The 18,498-nt window shown below is 41.4% G+C and overlaps 2 protein-coding genes across 15 annotated transcripts in view; one reads left to right on the top strand and one right to left on the bottom strand.

Moving 5' to 3' along the window:
• Positions 1-9,398, bottom strand: part of LOC119722717 (titin-like) — a 34,797-nt gene extending 25,399 nt beyond the window's left edge. For all 14 annotated transcript variants that reach the window (XM_038192973.1, XM_038192977.1, XM_038192974.1 and 11 more), the window contains exons 1-2: positions 8,947-9,398; positions 5,922-6,233 (exon numbers count right to left, since the gene is read on the bottom strand). In XM_038192973.1, the coding sequence (XP_038048901.1) occupies positions 5,922-6,233; positions 8,947-9,201 (567 nt within the window). In that variant the 5' untranslated portion in view covers positions 9,202-9,398. The remainder of the gene's footprint in view (positions 1-5,921; positions 6,234-8,946) is intronic.
• Positions 9,399-12,139: 2,741 nt separating this feature from the next.
• LOC119722716 (28S ribosomal protein S35, mitochondrial-like) lies at positions 12,140-17,610 on the top strand. Its single transcript, XM_038192972.1, has 9 exons — positions 12,140-12,361; positions 13,069-13,139; positions 13,436-13,603; positions 14,384-14,444; positions 14,828-14,967; positions 15,662-15,771; positions 16,342-16,411; positions 16,758-16,871; positions 17,365-17,610. Exons 1-9 carry the CDS (start codon positions 12,190-12,192, stop codon positions 17,554-17,556), a joined length of 1,098 nt encoding a protein of 365 aa, XP_038048900.1. The 5' UTR covers positions 12,140-12,189; the 3' UTR covers positions 17,557-17,610.
• Positions 17,611-18,498: the final 888 nt, after the last annotated feature.

The raw sequence follows: 18,498 nt of genomic DNA, 5'->3' as shown, positions 1-18,498 counted from the left end.
ACACTTGGTACAGTTTCCCAATTCCAGCAAAGGGCACGGAATCTGACAAATGGTTGGGATCACAACACGTACTACTGAATTACACCGCCAGGGGTGAAAGATCAAGTGTTTGCACAATACCCAACACCAAATGACTGAAGAACTCAGTGGCCCTCAATTGGGACACAAACTTTGTACTTGATAGTGTTTGCTTGCGTGCGATTAACAAGATATATTTGTGTGCGTATAGGGGAAATGTGTCTAAGTCCAGCAAGTCCTAATTTATCACTATACAGTCTGGGCTCTGTCTTAAACTCCAATGACTAAGTTTGTATTTAAAAATTGAGATTGTAAAACCATATTTTAACCTGATTTGAATTGTCCCCTTATATATAAAAGAAAATCACTGAACTGATTTTCGGTGTTTTTAGTAGCACAGTAAAAGGTTTTTTTTTTTTTTACAGTTATAACTTTTGTTTAAGGCCAAATAAAAAACAACAAGGTTTAGCGTATGCCGGAGGCCCTTTTTTCCCCCTACAAAATGGCTGCCTGACTGGGCTATTTTTCAAGATGGCTGCCAGGTTTTTTTTAAATGGCCCTCATTGGACTCAGGAAATGACATACCAGCTTTATATGGGCTAGACACAACAGACAAAGAGGCCAAAATGATGTCACTGTTTATAATTATAATAATTATAATAAATATGTATAATTGTGTTTTTTTTTTTTGTTTTTTTTTAAAGAAAGAAAAAAGCACACGGCCTCCAAAAAGCAAGCGGGCGGGGGATGCTAAACCTTTTTTTCCCCATTTGGCCTAAGATGTATCTTTTTTTTCAAAAGAGACACTCAATACAGGTAGTCAATTAAATATAGGAATCAAACATGTATCGGTAATACAAGCCCAAAACGTGAAACAAGTCATTTTAACAATATTTGTTATAACATACTAATCCACCAAATCCATTTATTTCCAAAAAATGCCTTAAAAGCAAATGTTGTACATTCCCTTTAAACGTACTTGTTTAAACTGGTGAAGCACATATTTATTTCCTTAATAATGGACATTTAAACCAGTTTTGGTCTATTATTTCAAGCTCAGATCACTGCATTGTTTTAAAAAAAAATAGTTTGTACAATTTTGTAGAGAAAAGAGTCTGCATTTAAGCTGTACAGAAAGTTCACTGTGACCCAACATGAGTCAGTTATATGCAAAATACCTTCTCATAAACCTCTGTGGTATGTGGGGTGTTTGCACTTAGGGTGTAAGGGACTTCACACTCTTACAGACACTTTTTTCCCTAACACTAAGCTGTCCAAATATCCTGGTGCCACACTATGTAACACTTTGACCAAACACACTGTGTTTGTAGATTGAGGTGGCCACAAATATAGGAATGGGGCTTGTTTAAATTGGACAAAGTCGGACCAGACAGAACAAATGTCTGTAGGCTGCTCTTTGTAAGGCTTTCACGAAAGCTGTGCAGCACGCACAATTATGGTTTACTGTCTGCTTACTAGTATGTACACATAAGGGCAACTCCACGGTTACTCACTTTACATTTTTGATGTACTTTTGAGTTCCTTGTGCTGTAATTACCTTACTGAAAAGGTTTAATAACTGTTATCCCCATGGTAGATAGAGTAGACCTCAACCTACCTAAGCACCAAAGATGACATCCAGAAAAATGTGTTATCTATATATATAAGAGAGAGTTTAACTCGGCCTCCGAGACGATGTTTGCTCATGAAAGGATCCGAGACCGCGGGCTCCCGCTGCGCCGAAATCGCTCCATGTCCGTGGAAAAATTCGGAGGGTGTCTTCCGCCGGGTCGGACACTTCGGGTCGTCCTGATTTTCCCGTACGGACCGGCGATCCTTTTCGTCTATTTTTCGTGACTGCATTTTGCGCAGGAATTTGCCGTCGTGTGCGCTTTCACGTTGACTGCCTGGCCGCCCCCTGTGCTGGCTTTTCTGCGTGTCTAGACTGTGCGAGGTCAGCGGCTTTGACGTAAGGGTTCCGTTTACGTGTTCTACTCGGCCGTTCTGCAAAAGCGTTCACCAAATTGTGGTTGGTGTGACCTTGGTAAAATATTTTTTCTCCATGGTGCGTGGCCACCAAGTGCCCCTATTCTTTCGTATGCTTCGCTTGCCGCCCCTGCGCCGAGTGCAACGAATACTCAGAAGGACTACACATTAAGTATGCCTTGCGCGGTCTGACCAATTGAAAGTCTACACTGCGTAGTATTTCCGGGCTATGCAAAACTGTCGATGGCAACGCGTACTGCAGCCTGCTCCACACCCTGGAAACGAGGTTGGGTCTACGGTGCTCGCTATTTGAAGCGCAAGCATGTGACGTCGCGTGATAGAGTGCTGTTGCTTCCATAATGTGTTTACAGCTCCATGCTTCCACCACGAAGGCTGAGCGTTGTGAGTTCGCTGCCCGCCAGGTATAATTCAGTGTCGCGTTATAATTTCGGGGGCCTGTTTGGGGTCAACGAAGGATCGATGCATTAATTGCTTCAAATATCGCGATCTTAAAACGAAGTCACAAAAAAATCGACGAAAAAGTGTCCGACCCGGAAGAAGACACCCACATTTTTCCACGGACGTGAAGCCGCGGTCTCGGATCCTTTCAGAAGCAAACATTTCTCGGAGGCCAAGTAAAACTTGCTCTTATATATAGATGGTTGAACCAACTTGAATAAAAGTTGAATCGCAGACGGTCTCGCAAATTGTAAGAAGTTCAAGTTTACGTTTGTTGAAGAGTCCAATACTGAAACTTAATTATGACCTTCCTCCATGATTCAGACCGTTTGTAATTTTTTGGTAACACTCAACATTTTCATTTTAAATGACACCTTCACGTTTTATTGCATTATGATTTATTGTCAAACTGTACAACCAGCCTTCGCCTGTGTACTACAGTAACCTTTTCACTACGTTTTCCAAATGCGACTGCCTCACAAAAAGCCAATTTAACAGACCAACGGCAACATTTACAGACAGTTGCCATGGTACATAATTATCATGTGCGTAAATCGACGGGGGACAGGGGGAACCCCCCCCCCCACACACACACACATTTTGAGGGGGGACATTGTTTGGTCCCCCCCCCCACACACTTTTTCTTCCCCGAATAAAAATATTGTAGCCTACAATAATGTTTCTTTTGCTCAGAATACATATAGCTGATTCAATTACTCAAAACTCAAAACTTTCACAGATGATCTTTTGCTCAAATTGGTTTTAGTGATCAGAAATTGCCTCAGATCACACCACAGAAATTGCTATTCTTTAACTGCATGTCTCCCCAACTATATCCCCCATTTACATTTAACTCCCCACATTTTCATCCCCAACACTACGCCCTACCCGATCTATGATCGGGTAAACCAGCTTGTGTATGATAAACAAGACACACAAAATCAGTTACTCGTGTTACATTTTCATAATGTGAGTAACCGATTTTGCATGTCTTGTTATATCATACATAACACATTTTTCTGGATGTCATCTTTGGTGCTTAGGTAGGTCTAGGTCTACTCTATCTACCATGGGGATAACAGCTATTAAACCTTGTCAGTAAGGTAATTACAGCCCAAGGAAACTCAAAAGTACATCAAAAATGTTACATGAGTAACCGTGGAATTGCCCATAAGCATGTTCAGCTAGTCATCTGCAGATATTGCTGATGTATGCCTTGACGTGGCGCTGACCCTAACGTGGCGCACTTTGATTTTTCGCCTCTAGTGCCTTGCTAGAGCAAAAAATGCACCTGAAATTTCACAGTGACATTTCATAAATCTTAAACCCGCTACAAAATTTTATTTTGGTGACATTGGCATGACTTTTCGATTTTGTTTTAAAGCACACAACCAAAACTCTTAAAATGGCAAACTTCTTTTTTTCTGACAAGCTTGTAGTTGGGTATGTGAGTGGAGATAATAATCATTTATCAGGATTTATCAACTTTAAAGAAATGCTATGTGGGATTTTTCCGAGATTTGTTCAAGTGCGCCACATTTTAAGAGGGAACACTCGGCCGAATTTGTACCCGATTCCGGCCACCACTTTTAAATTTCGAACAAATTTTCATGACACCCAAATTGTTCACAAAGGTTCAACAGCAAGCATGATTAAGGTAATAGTACCAGTATTCAGCTGAATGAATTTGAAGTTTGTCAACAAAGAGGTTTTGCAATAGCAACAATACATGGGGAAAGTCAAGGGAAACATCAAAGTGCGCCACGTTAGGGGACTCCACAGTGTTGTAGTCCGGTATTTTTTTCCGAGTACCGAGTACCGAGTACTGCCGAGTACTTACATGTAGTTACCGAGTACGAGTACTTGTGCTTCCGAGTACAAGTTCAGGTTTTCGAGTACGAGTAATTATACTTCCGAGTTCAAGTACGAGTACTTCTATTTCCGAATACGGCCATATGGCAAATGGTTCATTGTGCATAATTGGCCCAGGCCCAGTCAGACCAATATACAGACCCACTCACAGCTAGCTATTAAATGTGTTTGTCCGGACGTGCACAGAGAAAAATCTGGAAACTTTGATTTGTCTGCAAGCCAATCAACTACTTCCAACTGAAAGTATCGATAATAAAATAAGGCCGTGGTTTAGTCAAGCTAAACCATTTTTTCCCCGAGTACTGCTATTCGAGTACGAGTAATTTGGTGATCGAGTACAATTTCGAAATGTCGAGTACGAGTACTTTGCTGCCCCAGTACGAGTACCGTGATTTCGAGTACGAGTACTTTGACATTCGAGTACGAGTACGAGTACTCTAAAAAAAGTACTTGAGTAGTACTCGAGTACGAGTACTACAACACTGGGGCTCCACTATACAGGGTGGTCCAAAAAAAACCAACGAAACGGCATACTTCCACTACCTTGAGACTCAAACCACCTGAACTAATTGATGGAGAATCCTTTCAGAAAAATTATGATACCAAAATTTCCAGAATCGGTCCAGTAGTTTTTGCTGCAGAGCCTATTTTGTGAAGGATACTTCTTTCATGTGGGTATTATATTAGATAACAATCCCTCTATCAATTACAATGCAAGGCAATTCCCCGGCACGGTTTAGTAATTCATTGGAACAAAATGACCCCCACCTTGCTTCACAAAATAGGCTCTAGAACAGAAACTACTGGACTGAATCCCGCGATCTTGGTTTCATTTTTGTTCTAAAAGATTCTCCATGCATTGGTAACTGTGGTTTGAGTCTCAGGGTAGTGGAAGTATGAGGTTCCAGGGTTTTTTGGACCACCTTGTAGAGTATAATCTAGCAAAATATCATTTTAAAGCTTGGAGTCTGAACTTTATCCCTGGTAAGTATTGGTTTGATTTTCAAAAGGATTTTGAAATTATTCTTGTTCAAATGAAGGCATGTCAAAACAAACTGAACCGATTTCAAGGAGAATCAATCATGCGCATTTTTTCTAATGTGGAAATGCTTCATCGTGTCCATGATGTGACGATCTCGTTGCCTTTTACTTTCTGTATTTCCTTATTTTTTTTCAACAGCTTGTTGACTCGAGTTTGCATCAGATATCTGATGTATCGCATCATTGACTTTCCTTGAAATAAGTTGAGTTTGTTTTCAACATGCCTTTAGTTGAACGCAAATAATTTCAAAACTCTTTTAAATTTCAAACCAATACTCAGCAGAGATAAAGTTCAAATTCCAAGCTTTAAAATAGTATAAAAATAACGTCGGTACGTGTTTCAGCGCCAACGCTAGAGCCTCGCAAAAACAAATTGTGGGTATTTTGGGATGCGCTATAGCTTGAACAGGACTACACTCACGGGTTCATACCCATGTTCCCCTATACCTATATGTAACCCTAACCCTAACCCTATCCCTAACCCTAATCCTAAGGATTTTGGGGAACATCGGTACTGGGGAACATCGGGTAGACCCCACACTCACCTGTGCCCCCGACACCCAGGCGCTCAGGTACTCGTTCCATTTGGGATCCTGCAACAGCTCAGCATTCACCGTCAGGCTGGTGTCCCCGGCTCCCCCTTGTCGCAGCACGGGCAAGGAGAAGGCCGAGGTCGGTGCTGTGTGAGCGCGCTCACTGGCACGAGGCGGCGGCTCCGAGAGACTACGATGGTGCCCATTGTGAATGCATTGGGGAAGCTCAGGGGTGGTGTAGGAGCTGTGGGAATGCTTGGGGTTCAACTGGTTGTCGTCCCTTGAGGCTTGAAGGCTGGAACTTTTGGAAGAGCCGTAACGGTACTGGTTGAAGAAAAGCAAAATGAGGGATGTTGTTGTCATGTTCAAGTTGATTGATGAACTACTGAATTGGATATCTGGTATTGCGTAAAGTTGCTGAGTGACAGTGTAAAGGAGCCTAAGGTGTGTTCAAGCCCATCACAGGTTAAATACAAATGATTTGACATATTAACAAACACACAAAGGAGACAAAACATTTTGTTACAATTTCTTTTTAGCAAGATACATACATGTATAGAGTACCCTTTCTTGAAACGGAAATACATTATGCAACTTTTTACACACGATATTTTCAACAAACCTATCACACAACATCAAACAGCATTTTGTCAGGGGGGGGGGGTGAACAACATAATATGGGGAGACACCAAGGGCAGACCCAAAACAAAATTTTTCAAAAATTTCCAGGTGCTGCATATTAGAATATGATGGGGGGGGGGGGGGGGGGCTGGACATCTGTTGACGCTAAAGGGCACTCTTTTGGCTTACCAATTTATTCACATTTCATAAAGCTGTAGGCCTAGGGTCAAGGGAATTAAGGGGATTATAATTAAGGGGATTATAATCGAGTAAAAAATAGTCAACTTCACTCCTCTTCTGTTTCATTACTCAAAAATGATACTTTAAAAAGACAGCAAATTTAAGGTTTTTTTTGGGGGGGGGATGGGGCACCAGGGAGGGCACTGGGAATTTGTGGGGGCACCCCCCCCCTCGGCTAACCTTTGGACGGTAACAAGTTTACAATTTCATTCCATTTTGTACAGGTACAAGGTCTATGACACCTGTTATACTTGAATCTAACAAAAGCACAGTTCAGATAACAAGCTTGTTTTGCCCTGATTCAACAAACAGTTGACAGTCAAGGGTGTTTGCTTAGTAACGCAATCAAGGCAATGGACGAATGAAACGGGTTTCATTTCAAGAGGTCTTGAATGCCAAGTTCAGTTTATTCAGACAGATGGCGCCTAGCAAGCATACTACATGTATACATGCTATCAAATGCCACAGTGTCTTACATATGCTTCGACAAGATGGCGTGTAAGATAAAACCTGATACATTTGCTTCAGCCTGTATTCGGATGCCATTTTTCCCCCTTAAACATATCCAGGTGACAGCATCAGGCCCATTGCAATTTCGGACTTTATTTCCCTTTTAAAAACAATCCTCCAGGGTTGTGAAGTATGAATCAGAAATGTATGATTTGATTATAAACAATAAAGGAAGAAAACTCATTTACGTTTAGCATATGAAGCATGCACAGGGGAAGTGCTGACACACAAACCCAGTAAAATAAACCCTTCGATTTAGAAAAGGGATTCTATTTTCTGGGATGAAACTCAAAAATAGCACAGGGAACGGAATTTAAAGAAAAACAAAAGAATCAATCCTACTTACATTAAAGTGTGTTGCTTTGTGATGGGCCCCTTTATAATTTTTGTCGAATTAGAGTCAATTAAGGATGTTTGTATGGAAAGATTTCCATATACGAAGTTCACTAATTTTCCTCTGTATTGACTAACAAGCCCCCAGATAGCAATTTCATGTCATCAAAGTCAATTTGAGCAGTGAGAAAAAACAAGCATTTTCTTAGAACACTTAGAATTTTTCAGTCCAATCTCATAGGGTTTGTACACAGGGTGTTGAGTGAACTTCGTATATGGAAATCTTTCCGTTTGTATTATTCCAAAATGACTTTTTCAACCTATAGCAGATTTCTCTTGATTCTAATGACACAATTTTGTGTACTTTTGAACGGGTTCTAGCAGTGAAAAAAATGCGATTTTCTCACGCGTTTTACAGTTGATGCCAAGTGATTTTCTCACGTGTTTTATGGTTGGAACCATGAGTATCACCGTGGGTTTCAGGCATTGACGGTGTGTCATGCATGGTGCTCGCCATCTGTATTTTCATGTTGCATCTTGTCGTCTTCATCGTTGTTTTACCCCTAAATGAAGCTTCACCACTAAGAGTCTAAGCCACGATGGCCTTGGCGAAAGGCTAAACATGAATGTTCTCAAAAACAATATTTGCTGTATAGCCTGTAAAATACAAAGTTTTACTAACCCCCAAATCCATCAAAAAAATCAAAAATTACAGCAAAAGCAAATGTTGCTAACTAGTTGAGTAAGTCCAATACTGAAGATAAAACTATAATTAAACGCAGTGGCTATTGTTACGGCAGCCGTAACGCATTTCCCATTTTCTATCGTTACGGTAGACTGCAACTTTTATAAAAACATGAGAAGAAAATATAAAATTAGAAGGAAAAAAGTGAATTTGAACGTGATGAAATTCGGACTTTATTTCCCTTTTTAAAAAAAATCCTCCAAAGCCTTAGGTTAGAAAAGGAAAAAAATTCGAGTGCAAAACTGAGATGCGAACCCGCAACCTCGCGGTGCAAAATCCTACCCTCTATCGACTGAGCTGTCACACTGCTCGCTAAAACGTGGGGAAACAAATGATTATATACCTGCGTGCATATCAAAAAAGTATCATAGAGGGCGCTAAACAACGGCTGCCGTAACGATAGCCACTTCGATAATTAATAGTACGAGTAACTAGGACTCTACGAACGCCTTTTTTTTGGGACATTGTCGGGCGCCCGACCATGTCCAAATGTTAAAAAAGGCGATTCGTAGAGTCCTAGTCATTGCTAGTTACTCGGACTAAAATCATGAAATAAAAGTGGAATTTTGTTCACAATCGCCTACTTACTGGAGTTGTATTAAGTTGAGTCTTTGCCCCGTACTCTCCACTCCCTTGCACACCCCTGGCTAAAAACTCCAGCCCTTCACGATCCCTTGCTTCCGCCGCGGCCCCGTCCCTCTCCAGCTCCCGAGGAGGATGGGTGCGCGATCTCGGCCGCGGCTTACGCGGTCTTGGCAACCGTAGCCCCACGGCGGTCGACCGCTGCTGCTCTGCTCCATCCCGGTCGTAGTTGAGCACACACAGAGTCGGAAACTCCGTCATGCCGGCGACTTATTATGATCCATCCTGTTTTGCCATCAAAATGGCATTTTATACTACCTCGATGGTTCATCCATATCTTCACTGGGGATGGAATTTGAGCCTAGCTGTAAATAAACTAGGTAATGGAAGACATGATTTTTGGCGAAATTCAGAACAAGCTTTTTACTTCACTTCACCGTGTCTTCCAACCTGTACTATACTACACACAACAATCAACCAGGATCCAAGGGACTCGTCCAAATTAAATCAAGGGGGCTTTCGGCCGACAGTCAATTATCAAAACACACTTCTATCACATGTTATGACTTATACAATATTATTAACACTTTTTAAGGTCAAATATTCATTAAAAATTTGATTGTTTTGTCTCAGAATAAACTTTCAGGGAAAATTAAGTTACTATAAAACTACTTTATCAATCCAAATTCCCTTTGGTATCAATGTATCAGTCCCGCAGCAACGTCGCAAATTGATTGATTTTCCCTGTTGCACTTGCTTACTTATGTAGCGCCATCTATTGATGAAATACAACTTGGCCGACCCGCGTCAAAGCTGAAACCTGCCCAGCTCATGCAGTTACAACTGTTCCCCGCGACTTTCCTTATCAACGATACAAACCATCAAATTTAAACTTGGAACAGAGCAAAACAAAATCGGCCGCTTGGGTAAAATCTGAAAGCTTTTTAACTGGCAGAAAAGCAGGAAATGGACACGTCGAAACCGTTCATCGGATATGCTTTTCTGCCATGCTCTATTCTCGAGCAGAGAAAAGCAGATTTTGACTTTTTTCTTTCGTCTGCCAACAAAGGCGGAAAAGTAAAATCTGCTTAACTTTTCAGCTACCAAAAAAGCAGAAAATGGATTTTATTAAAATGTAAATTTTGCTTTTCTTGTATCAGCGAGGCAGAAAAACAGAGTCTTCGAAAATGTCAGTAAATCTGCTTTTCTGCTACAGGGTGAGTAAAAAAAAAGCGGAACCCAACCCCCCCCCCCCCCCCCCCGCAAAAAAAATATATTTCATATTTAAAAAAAAAAATTGTGTTTAAATGGTGATATTCTTTGAACGGATTGAGCAATTTCAGTATTTTTTTTTATCTAAAAGTAGGTTATTAAATTGGCTTTCCAGTCATTAATAATTATGGTGCTACATATTGTTTTACAGAAATATATATCAGTGTTGGAGCAAAGGCTTTGACCCTCAAGGCCAAGGCCAAGGCCAAGGCTTTGACCCCCAAGCCTCGAGGCCAAGGCCAAGGCTTAACCCTCAAGCCCAAGGCCAAGGCCCTGTTTTATGAAATGACCACTGATATAGAACTAATTATAGTCACATGAGTGACACGTCATCACGCAAGGGTGGATCCAGAGCACAATTTGGGGGGGGGGGGGGGCAAAGAAATTTTGGTCCCCCCCCCCAAAAAGTGGGTCAAAAAATGACGGCTTGGGCTTTGGGGCCCGCTTAAAGGCCCCGAAAAAATTTTGGATTCGAGATGCTCTGTGGTGCGATTTGAGGCAATTTCTGACCATTTTAATCGATGTTTTTTGAGGAAAAGATGGTGGTGTACTCATTGCCTGCCTTTATTACGACATCACATAAAAAAAAATGGTTTCGGTGGTTTTTTTTTTGGGGGGGGGGCATGGCCCCTTTTGGCCCCCCTGGATCCGCCCTTATCATCACGAATTGCTCGTTACGAAGAACAGCATTTCTTTAATTGCAATCAACATGCTCGCATAGGCCTACACCATTTTATGACAGCACTGTATCTATTAAAGTATAAGTTCAGGTTTTCGATATAGTTTAACTAAACAAAATAATTATTTACATGTACTTCTATATTGACACACAGTTCTCCCAAGTGTAACAAAAGGGGGATCCAAGAAACTGATTTGGGAATTTTTTATTTGCTGGCCCAACATGGTCAGAAATATCAGCATTATCTAAAACAGATACATGCAAATCTTTAGCACTTATCAGGGACACATATGCAACCAATCAGATCTATTCCATAGTTATATGCAATTAAAGTGATCACCTCATTAGCCCCACAAGTGTACGGAATATTTTTGCAGCAAATCTACTACAATGGTAACAAAATGTGATGCTACAAAAGTGGAAGTGTGCCCAGCACACAAATCAACAGGGTGCTTCCCTCCTCCCATGGTAATACAAAATGGTAACAGCAACATTTCGAACAGATTTATCTGGAAAATGCAAAAATCTATGGGCCTTAAAGAGCCTTGACTCAAAATTGCAAGGCCCTGAACCCTCAAGGCCAAGGCCAAGGCCAAGGCTTGAGCCCTCAAGCCTCGAGGCCAAGGCCAAGGCCCTAAAATCCAGCCTTAAGGCAGCCTTAAGGCCAAGGCCCAGCATCAAGGCACTACATCACTGATATATATATATTTTTTTTGGGGGGGGGGGTTCTGCTTTTTTTTTTACCCACCCTGTTTATAAGGGGCGAGGATTCAAATTATTATTTTCCCTTAGAAAATAATTATAGCATACATTGATATACACAAAGAAGCACGTATGAACTTATTTGGTTCTTCAACTCATCTTGAAAAATGAATTACTTAATTGTTGCTTGCTATCAGAAGTTGTGCATGTTCATTAAAAAAAAAAAAAAATTTGCAGCTGTTTCATGGAAAGTTAAAAAAAAATGCTTTGAAGCTTTCAGCTGAGTGAGAACCAGATATTGGTTACACACACAATTGGCATTCAAATTCAAAATGAGATTTAATTATGAATAACGTGACGTGAACAAAAACCGGCACCGGTGTAGGCCTAAGTCATGCAAACATTTTTTTTGTGCAGTTTTGCTTTCATTTTTGGGACTCGGGTCACGCATTCCTCGAGTTGAGTCTAGTCATTCTGATCAGATGAGGGACTCGAGTCGAGTCATTTGCTCGCACTGTCTCGAGTCGAGTCGAGTCGAGTCATTTGCGAGTAGTGCGGCAGCCTGAAGGGCGCCCTCCAGTTGTTCTCAAAACAAAATGGCAGCCTCCTGGGTCGCATGCCGGCGCCTGTTTGGCCCGTGTTTTTGTCTGCGGAATTGCTCTGTTTCGTCGGCAACGGAGTTTGTTAAGTTACAAGGCATCAGGCGGAATAGCCAACACAGTTCCCTTGTGTCTACGTCGTTACCAGATGTTGATTCCGAAATCGAGAGTATGTTGTCATGTAACAATCTACAGTAACAATTTTAAACATGTTTATCAACCATTGACAACATGCAGTGACATGATCATGATGATCAATGTTTGTGTGTTATTTGTTAATGTTAACATGGTTAAATAACAGGTTAACTTACAAATTGAAATTGTACACTCGACATGCATGAAATTCTAACCCCATAAAATGTGGCCAATTTACTGGCGATCGTGAAGTGTAGGGCCCCTGTCTGCCTGTCATGCCTGTTTTGTTTTGATTAAATTGAGTCAAAAATGTATTTTATTGCTCAAAAATCACTTTTACAATCAAAAGCAGACTTTCTCAATTCTAATGACACTTCTTTTGCAATTTTGAAGAGATTCTTAGGGTAGAAACACGATTTTCCTGCGTGGTTTGTGCCTTGCAATTCAGTGCGGCACACACCGCGGTGATCGCCATGTTTATTTTCGGGTCGCGTCACTCGCGCTCGCGTGCTGTCGCCGCGCTGTCACCGTCATTTTACCCCCAAATGTTCCTTCTGTCAATCCTTCGTGTATAGTGCACCCTCATAGTGCACTCCAGTATACACTACAATCCTAATAAGGCTGTCACTATTGGACAATGCCTCAGACAATTTTACCTCACACACGCTTCCTAAATTGCATAATTATTGCTTGATTAACATCAGCAGTTGACCACACATGTACACTATTCATCTTTGGCAGGGGTTTCTAAGCATTCCTTGCGAGGGAAAGCCATGCGAGCCATGCAGGAAAAGCTCAGAAAACGAGAACCGGTAAGCGAAATCCTTTAAGAACAACAGATACTCTGTTGTCCTTACCAGCCGTCATCTTTTGTTGAAAACAGTCCTCGATTATGGGTTTGTGTGTTCAGTCTATGGGAGAGTGTTATATGAAAGGGACAAAGGGAAAGACAGTGCCTTGAACTTGAGAGTTATGTAAAGTACGATTGTGTGCGTGTGACTAAAATTGCTATTTTTTCAAGGAAAACTCTGCTGTGTGCATATGTGCATTTGTATTGCATGTTTAATCACCGACATAAGTCTGTGATGTTTCTTTCCCCCTGGGCCAGTTGCCACCCCCGAGAGAGCTGAGAATGAAAGAGGACCAGGATTGGAGTAACGTCTATCCCACAGCAGCCCCCTTCAAGTGGTCTGCCGTGCCGCTGCCTCTCAGGATGGGCTACCCGGTCAGGAGAGGTGTTCCGCCGCACAAGTATGGAAACGCTGAGCTACTCAAGGTTTGTTCTCCTAAAAAGGAAAAGAATCCAGTTGTTACTTCCCGTAGGGCTTTACATAGAGTTTGTTGCCACTTCAAAGAACACAGAATGTACAAAGAAAGCGCAAAGTTAGTGAAAGAACTGCAACACAGCGGAGGAATTGATGGCATCAGCCTCAGAAGTTAATGTTAATACAGATATTTGGTAAGAAGAAGCTTTGGGCTAAATTTCACCAAAAGCTAAGAAAATGTAGGAATTCCATCCATGATGCAGAGTTGTGACGAGTCACTGAATTTTGTGACTCGAGTCGAATCGAGTCATTTAAGGAAGTGACTCAAGTTGAGTTGTATGCTATAAGCGGCCACAACTTGTCTGTAATGCCAAGTACGAGTGCCGACATTAATTAATAACCTTTTACCGTAAAACACCCCAAATATAGTTTCGCACAGTTTGGGGACTTAAGTATTATTAGCCTTTGACTCGAGTTGAGTCAAGGCTCTTGATGAGGGACTTGAGTCGAATTGAGTAATTTGCTCACAGTGACTCGAGTCAAGTCAGTTACCCGTTGGGACTTGAGTCGATTCGAGTCACCAAAAATTGTGATTCGATCTGACTCGAGTCGAGTCATTGACTAGAGTCATTACAACTCTGCCGTGATGTAAAGGGAGCAGGGGACAAAAGCTTTTTACACTGGCTAAGACGTTTTTTTGCTCAAATCGTCTATTAAACAATAAAAGGATATTTGTTTATAAGTGCAAATCTTACAAGAGTAAAGTAACATTGTTATTTCCTTGTTTCTAGATTCCAAACTTCCTTCACTTGACTCCCCCTGCAATCAAGAAACACTGCGCAGCACTCAAAGGTACGTATTTTGCATTCAGTAGTCTACAGTTAACAAGGTACAAGTTGCTTTTTTGTTGACAAAAGTGGTTACCGATTTGCAACTTTTCAAACTGCATCATTTTTCATAAACCGCTGTCAGTGTTGGACAATTTACAGTCTTTGGTAGCAAACAGGGTATCAAAATGTAGCTAACAACATTCCCAAAGGTCTATACAAATGACGTTATCATAAGACGATCAGATTCAAAATTGTGACCCCTCCATTAGTGTGGACTTTCATTTTCTTGCGGGGTTAACCTTGTACCAATTTTTGGTACAATAGAGTCTTTATTGAAGTGTTCTGGAAGGCGTAATACAGCAAGGGTTCAGTAACATTGTTGACAACAATTCTTGATTTTTGTAGAGTTTTGCACCGAGTGGCCCGAAGGACTAGAAACTGACGAGGATTGTGAGAAGCACTTCCCTCTGGAAGTGATCACATCAGACTACGTCTTCAGTGGAGCATCTCTAAGACATCCCGATGCCAGAATCGTCACATTGAAGGCACGTTATTGCCATGCTAAGGGCCGGTTCATGTGCGGTACGAACGGGAGCTTTAACGTGAATTTGCGCCATCGTGTCACGTTTTCACGCTTGGGATGAAAATGTGGAACACATTTCAAGTCCGGGCAAATATGAATTCACTTGGCGCATGGGCATTCCCTTGAACCAGCCATCACAGAATGTTTTTCTATGGTTATTGCCCATTCTAAAGTTTAATGTGAACGAGGTGCAGCCGATTTCACAAAAAAAAACAGTGTATAACTTATGCCATGCATAGGACTTACGTAACAAATTTATCGCGCAGCTGCATAATAAACTCCACGATGATCACAATTTGCTGGTAAAATAGGTAATTTTCAGTCGCTACGCCACAGCTTAAGCCACCTAAAATGATCGCGGAAGTAAGGCCCCAATTTGTTGTGTAAGTCGTGGACTTACACACTATGAAAGTTTTGTGAAATTGTCATAACTGAAATGTTGTGCCACGTTGAAATGTTGCGCAAGTTGCGCAATAAGGTTTTGTTTTGGCTCTCAAAGCATAAATAGTACAAGTACAGGAAAGATATAATCATATTGTATTGCATAACATTCCTTCATTCATGATAAATTATAAATATTTTTGACTTTGTACAACTGACAGCCAGCTTGAGATCTATATTTTTTTTCATGGCGAATTGTCTTTGTTAAATCTCAGCTCAAATTGAGGGATCTTCCGTTAGACAAGCACGCCCACTGGAAGCTGGTTCAGCTCGCCGGCAAAAGGTACAACAAGAAAACGGAGACACTGACGCTCACCACAGATAGGTAAGAAGTCAGGACAAAACAATCGGATATACAGGGTGTATCTCCCACCCCAACCCAAAAAACAGGTGTTACCAAATTTACTCATCAGGCCTGGGCGAATAGTGGATTTTTCTACTCGACTGCTCGCAGAGAATTTACTCGTGAGTAGTCAAGTACTCGCGAGCAGTTAACAAAAATTCCCATCAAAGCAGAAAAATTACACACGTTAGTATGACGTGAAGTAGCTTACAAGCAAATAGCGTGCAAGTCGCACCCCATTTTTCAGCACTGAGATATCCTTACTGTGTGATGTTTTGGGTCAGTAACTTTAATTTTTTGGCGGGACGAATTGAGTCCTAGGGAGAGAGAGGTGGAGGGAGTGATTCCATGTTTGCAGGGGACGTACTAAGCCGTGAACCCTAAACTCTAAATTGCTACTCGCGAGTGCCTGCTGCTACTCGCGCCAGGACGAGTACTCGAGTAGATGAAAAACCGAGAGTAGAACGAGTAGCATAAACTACTCGTGAGTACACGAATAAGTGAGTTACTCACCCAGCGGTAGTTATTACCTCTTTTTCTCACTCGTTTTAGGTGCCCGGTCAGAAAGCAGAACCTGGACTATGCCATGTACTTAATGACTGTGCTCCTCCATGAAGCCTGGGTAAGATATAACTAATGGATGGAGTCTTACAAACCAACTACTAACGGAGATTTCCAAAAATATGTCACTTGATGCATCTTTGGAAATGACCTTCTTTTATTGCTTTCATTAAAATGACAGCATGCCAGAAGGAATAATTTCACAGGGAGATTAGTGCCATTACTGTCTTTAAACCAAGTATGCTTTTAACAATAACTTTGTCAGTTACTTTTTTGGATAGCTGCAAATGATATACTCTACCTTTAATGGATTGGCTGTTTGCAAAGCAAAGCCACAAACTGGGGCCCTGTTTGCTTCTGGCTTCTTGTATGCACCTGAATGTACAATTTACGCTTGTTCATTGCAGGTTACTGAGCCATGGGAAGCAGATATAACTGAGGAGGACATGGAGGAGTACGTGTGGGACATCAGTGCATCGCGCCGTTCTGTTATGACTGCGCTGGCTAGGATGAAGAGCAAGGTAAATACGTAGCAAAAGTGCTCACTAAAAAAAAATTGTAAGAGAGTTTTATCAAACAAAATCTACCAAAAATCAACATCTTACATAATCCTACCTTTCGGTCTTAACAATGGGATGGACACAGTGCTGTTCTTGAAAAAATTTATCACTATTATTTTCCGAGAATTGTTCAAGTCCGCCACGTGAGGCAATTTCTGGACGCCACCATTTTGAATTTCAGACTAAATTTCATGACACTGAAATTGTTCACAAAGGTTCAACAGCAAGAATTATTAAGGTTAAAGTATCAGTATTTAACTGAATGAATTTGAAGTTTGTCAACAAAGAAGTTTGGCAAAACTGCATGAAGAAAGTCGGGGGAAACGTCGAAAGTGCGCCACGTTAGAGAACACCACTATAAACAGCAGTACATTTATATAATCATTGTGTATTTGCAAAATCTACAGCCAACTCCATTTTGTGCACACTTACTGTTTGTGGTGGATCATTTCAGGATAACATTGCCGGCGACGTGAGCCCGGGGGAAGAGCTGGATTACCTGAGGTCACCGGAGGTCAGCGGGTATCGGGACGCCGTGACAGCCCTCCGGAACACGAAGGAGAGCCATGAATCGCTGGAGAGATACAAAGCAGCGGCCTTGAATCTTCTGCAAGTGAGCAGTAGGGAGGAGGCACAACCGTTATGAATGACAGCGAGGTTCCCGGTCAGGGACATGGCAGGGTAGGGGAGGGGGTGGGGGTGAGGGTGAGGGTGGGGGAGGGGTGGGGAGGTTAGGTGTGACACCCAATGTGTCATTTATATCAGCAAAATGGTTATTCCTGTCAGCAAACTAGGTAACAATAAACAGGACCCACCTGGGTAGTATCTGTTGGTATCAATAGATATGTTAATGAACATTTTGCACACTGCGCGCACACATACCTGATGGAGATGAATACGCAGTTGTAATGTTCCTACGAAGATGGCCGTCTATGAGAGGGGTCCATCATGACTGCCTTGCATTTGCTTATCAAATCTGTTTGGTAAATTTCAGGGGAAAAAAAACTGGCTTTGCCTGTTATAGTCAGTCATTAAAATCATGACCCGGCTGTTCAAAACTAGTAGCGCAGTTATTTTCCTTTGGAAAATTGAAGTCTGATCTAGTTGGAAGGGTGCAAGGAATGTTCCCCAAGATAAATTTCTGTCTCTGACGGGCAGAGCATACTCCCTGAAATGAGGTTTTCCTCCGGCCTTCATCAGAACCTCAGGTATTTGTTACATTGTACAACTGCAAACATACTCTTATTGTCAGTTTCGCTTTGTGGTTTATTTCAGCATTTCTTTTTTTCTTTTTTTCATTAGGGCATCAGTAAAATGTTTCGAAGAGTGACCATTTAAAAAAACTGTCAATTTAAGGGTACACATGCTTCTCATACTAGTGCACTATTATGTTCTGTACTAGATTCCACTTTTTTTGTGTAAAGACAATGACCACAATTATGTTACCATAATGTATAAATCTCAACCTTAAGTCAAATAAGTTGTTTAAATTAAGTCTCTCGTTCATTTGTTTTTTTTTATTTGAATGCAAAATTGACAATAAATAACACTGTGATGACACAAATCAAATTTAACTTGCGTGGTGTTT

This window comes from Patiria miniata, unplaced genomic scaffold (genome assembly GCF_015706575.1).
Source record: "Patiria miniata isolate m_02_andy unplaced genomic scaffold, ASM1570657v1 HiC_scaffold_16, whole genome shotgun sequence".
NCBI classification, from domain to species: domain Eukaryota; kingdom Metazoa; phylum Echinodermata; class Asteroidea; order Valvatida; family Asterinidae; genus Patiria; species Patiria miniata.
This window is presented reverse-complemented; position numbering and strand designations above follow the sequence as displayed.

Coding starts and splice junctions, on each gene's coding strand:
- LOC119722716 (XM_038192972.1), top strand. CDS start 12,190: ATGGCAGCCTCCTGGGTCGCATGCCGGCGCCTGTTTGGCCCGTGTTTT. Junction 15,772..16,341: donor CTGACGCTCACCACAGATAG/GTAAGAAGTCAG, acceptor CACTCGTTTTAG/GTGCCCGGTCAGAAAGCAGA. Junction 16,412..16,757: donor TGCTCCTCCATGAAGCCTGG/GTAAGATATAAC, acceptor TGTTCATTGCAG/GTTACTGAGCCATGGGAAGC.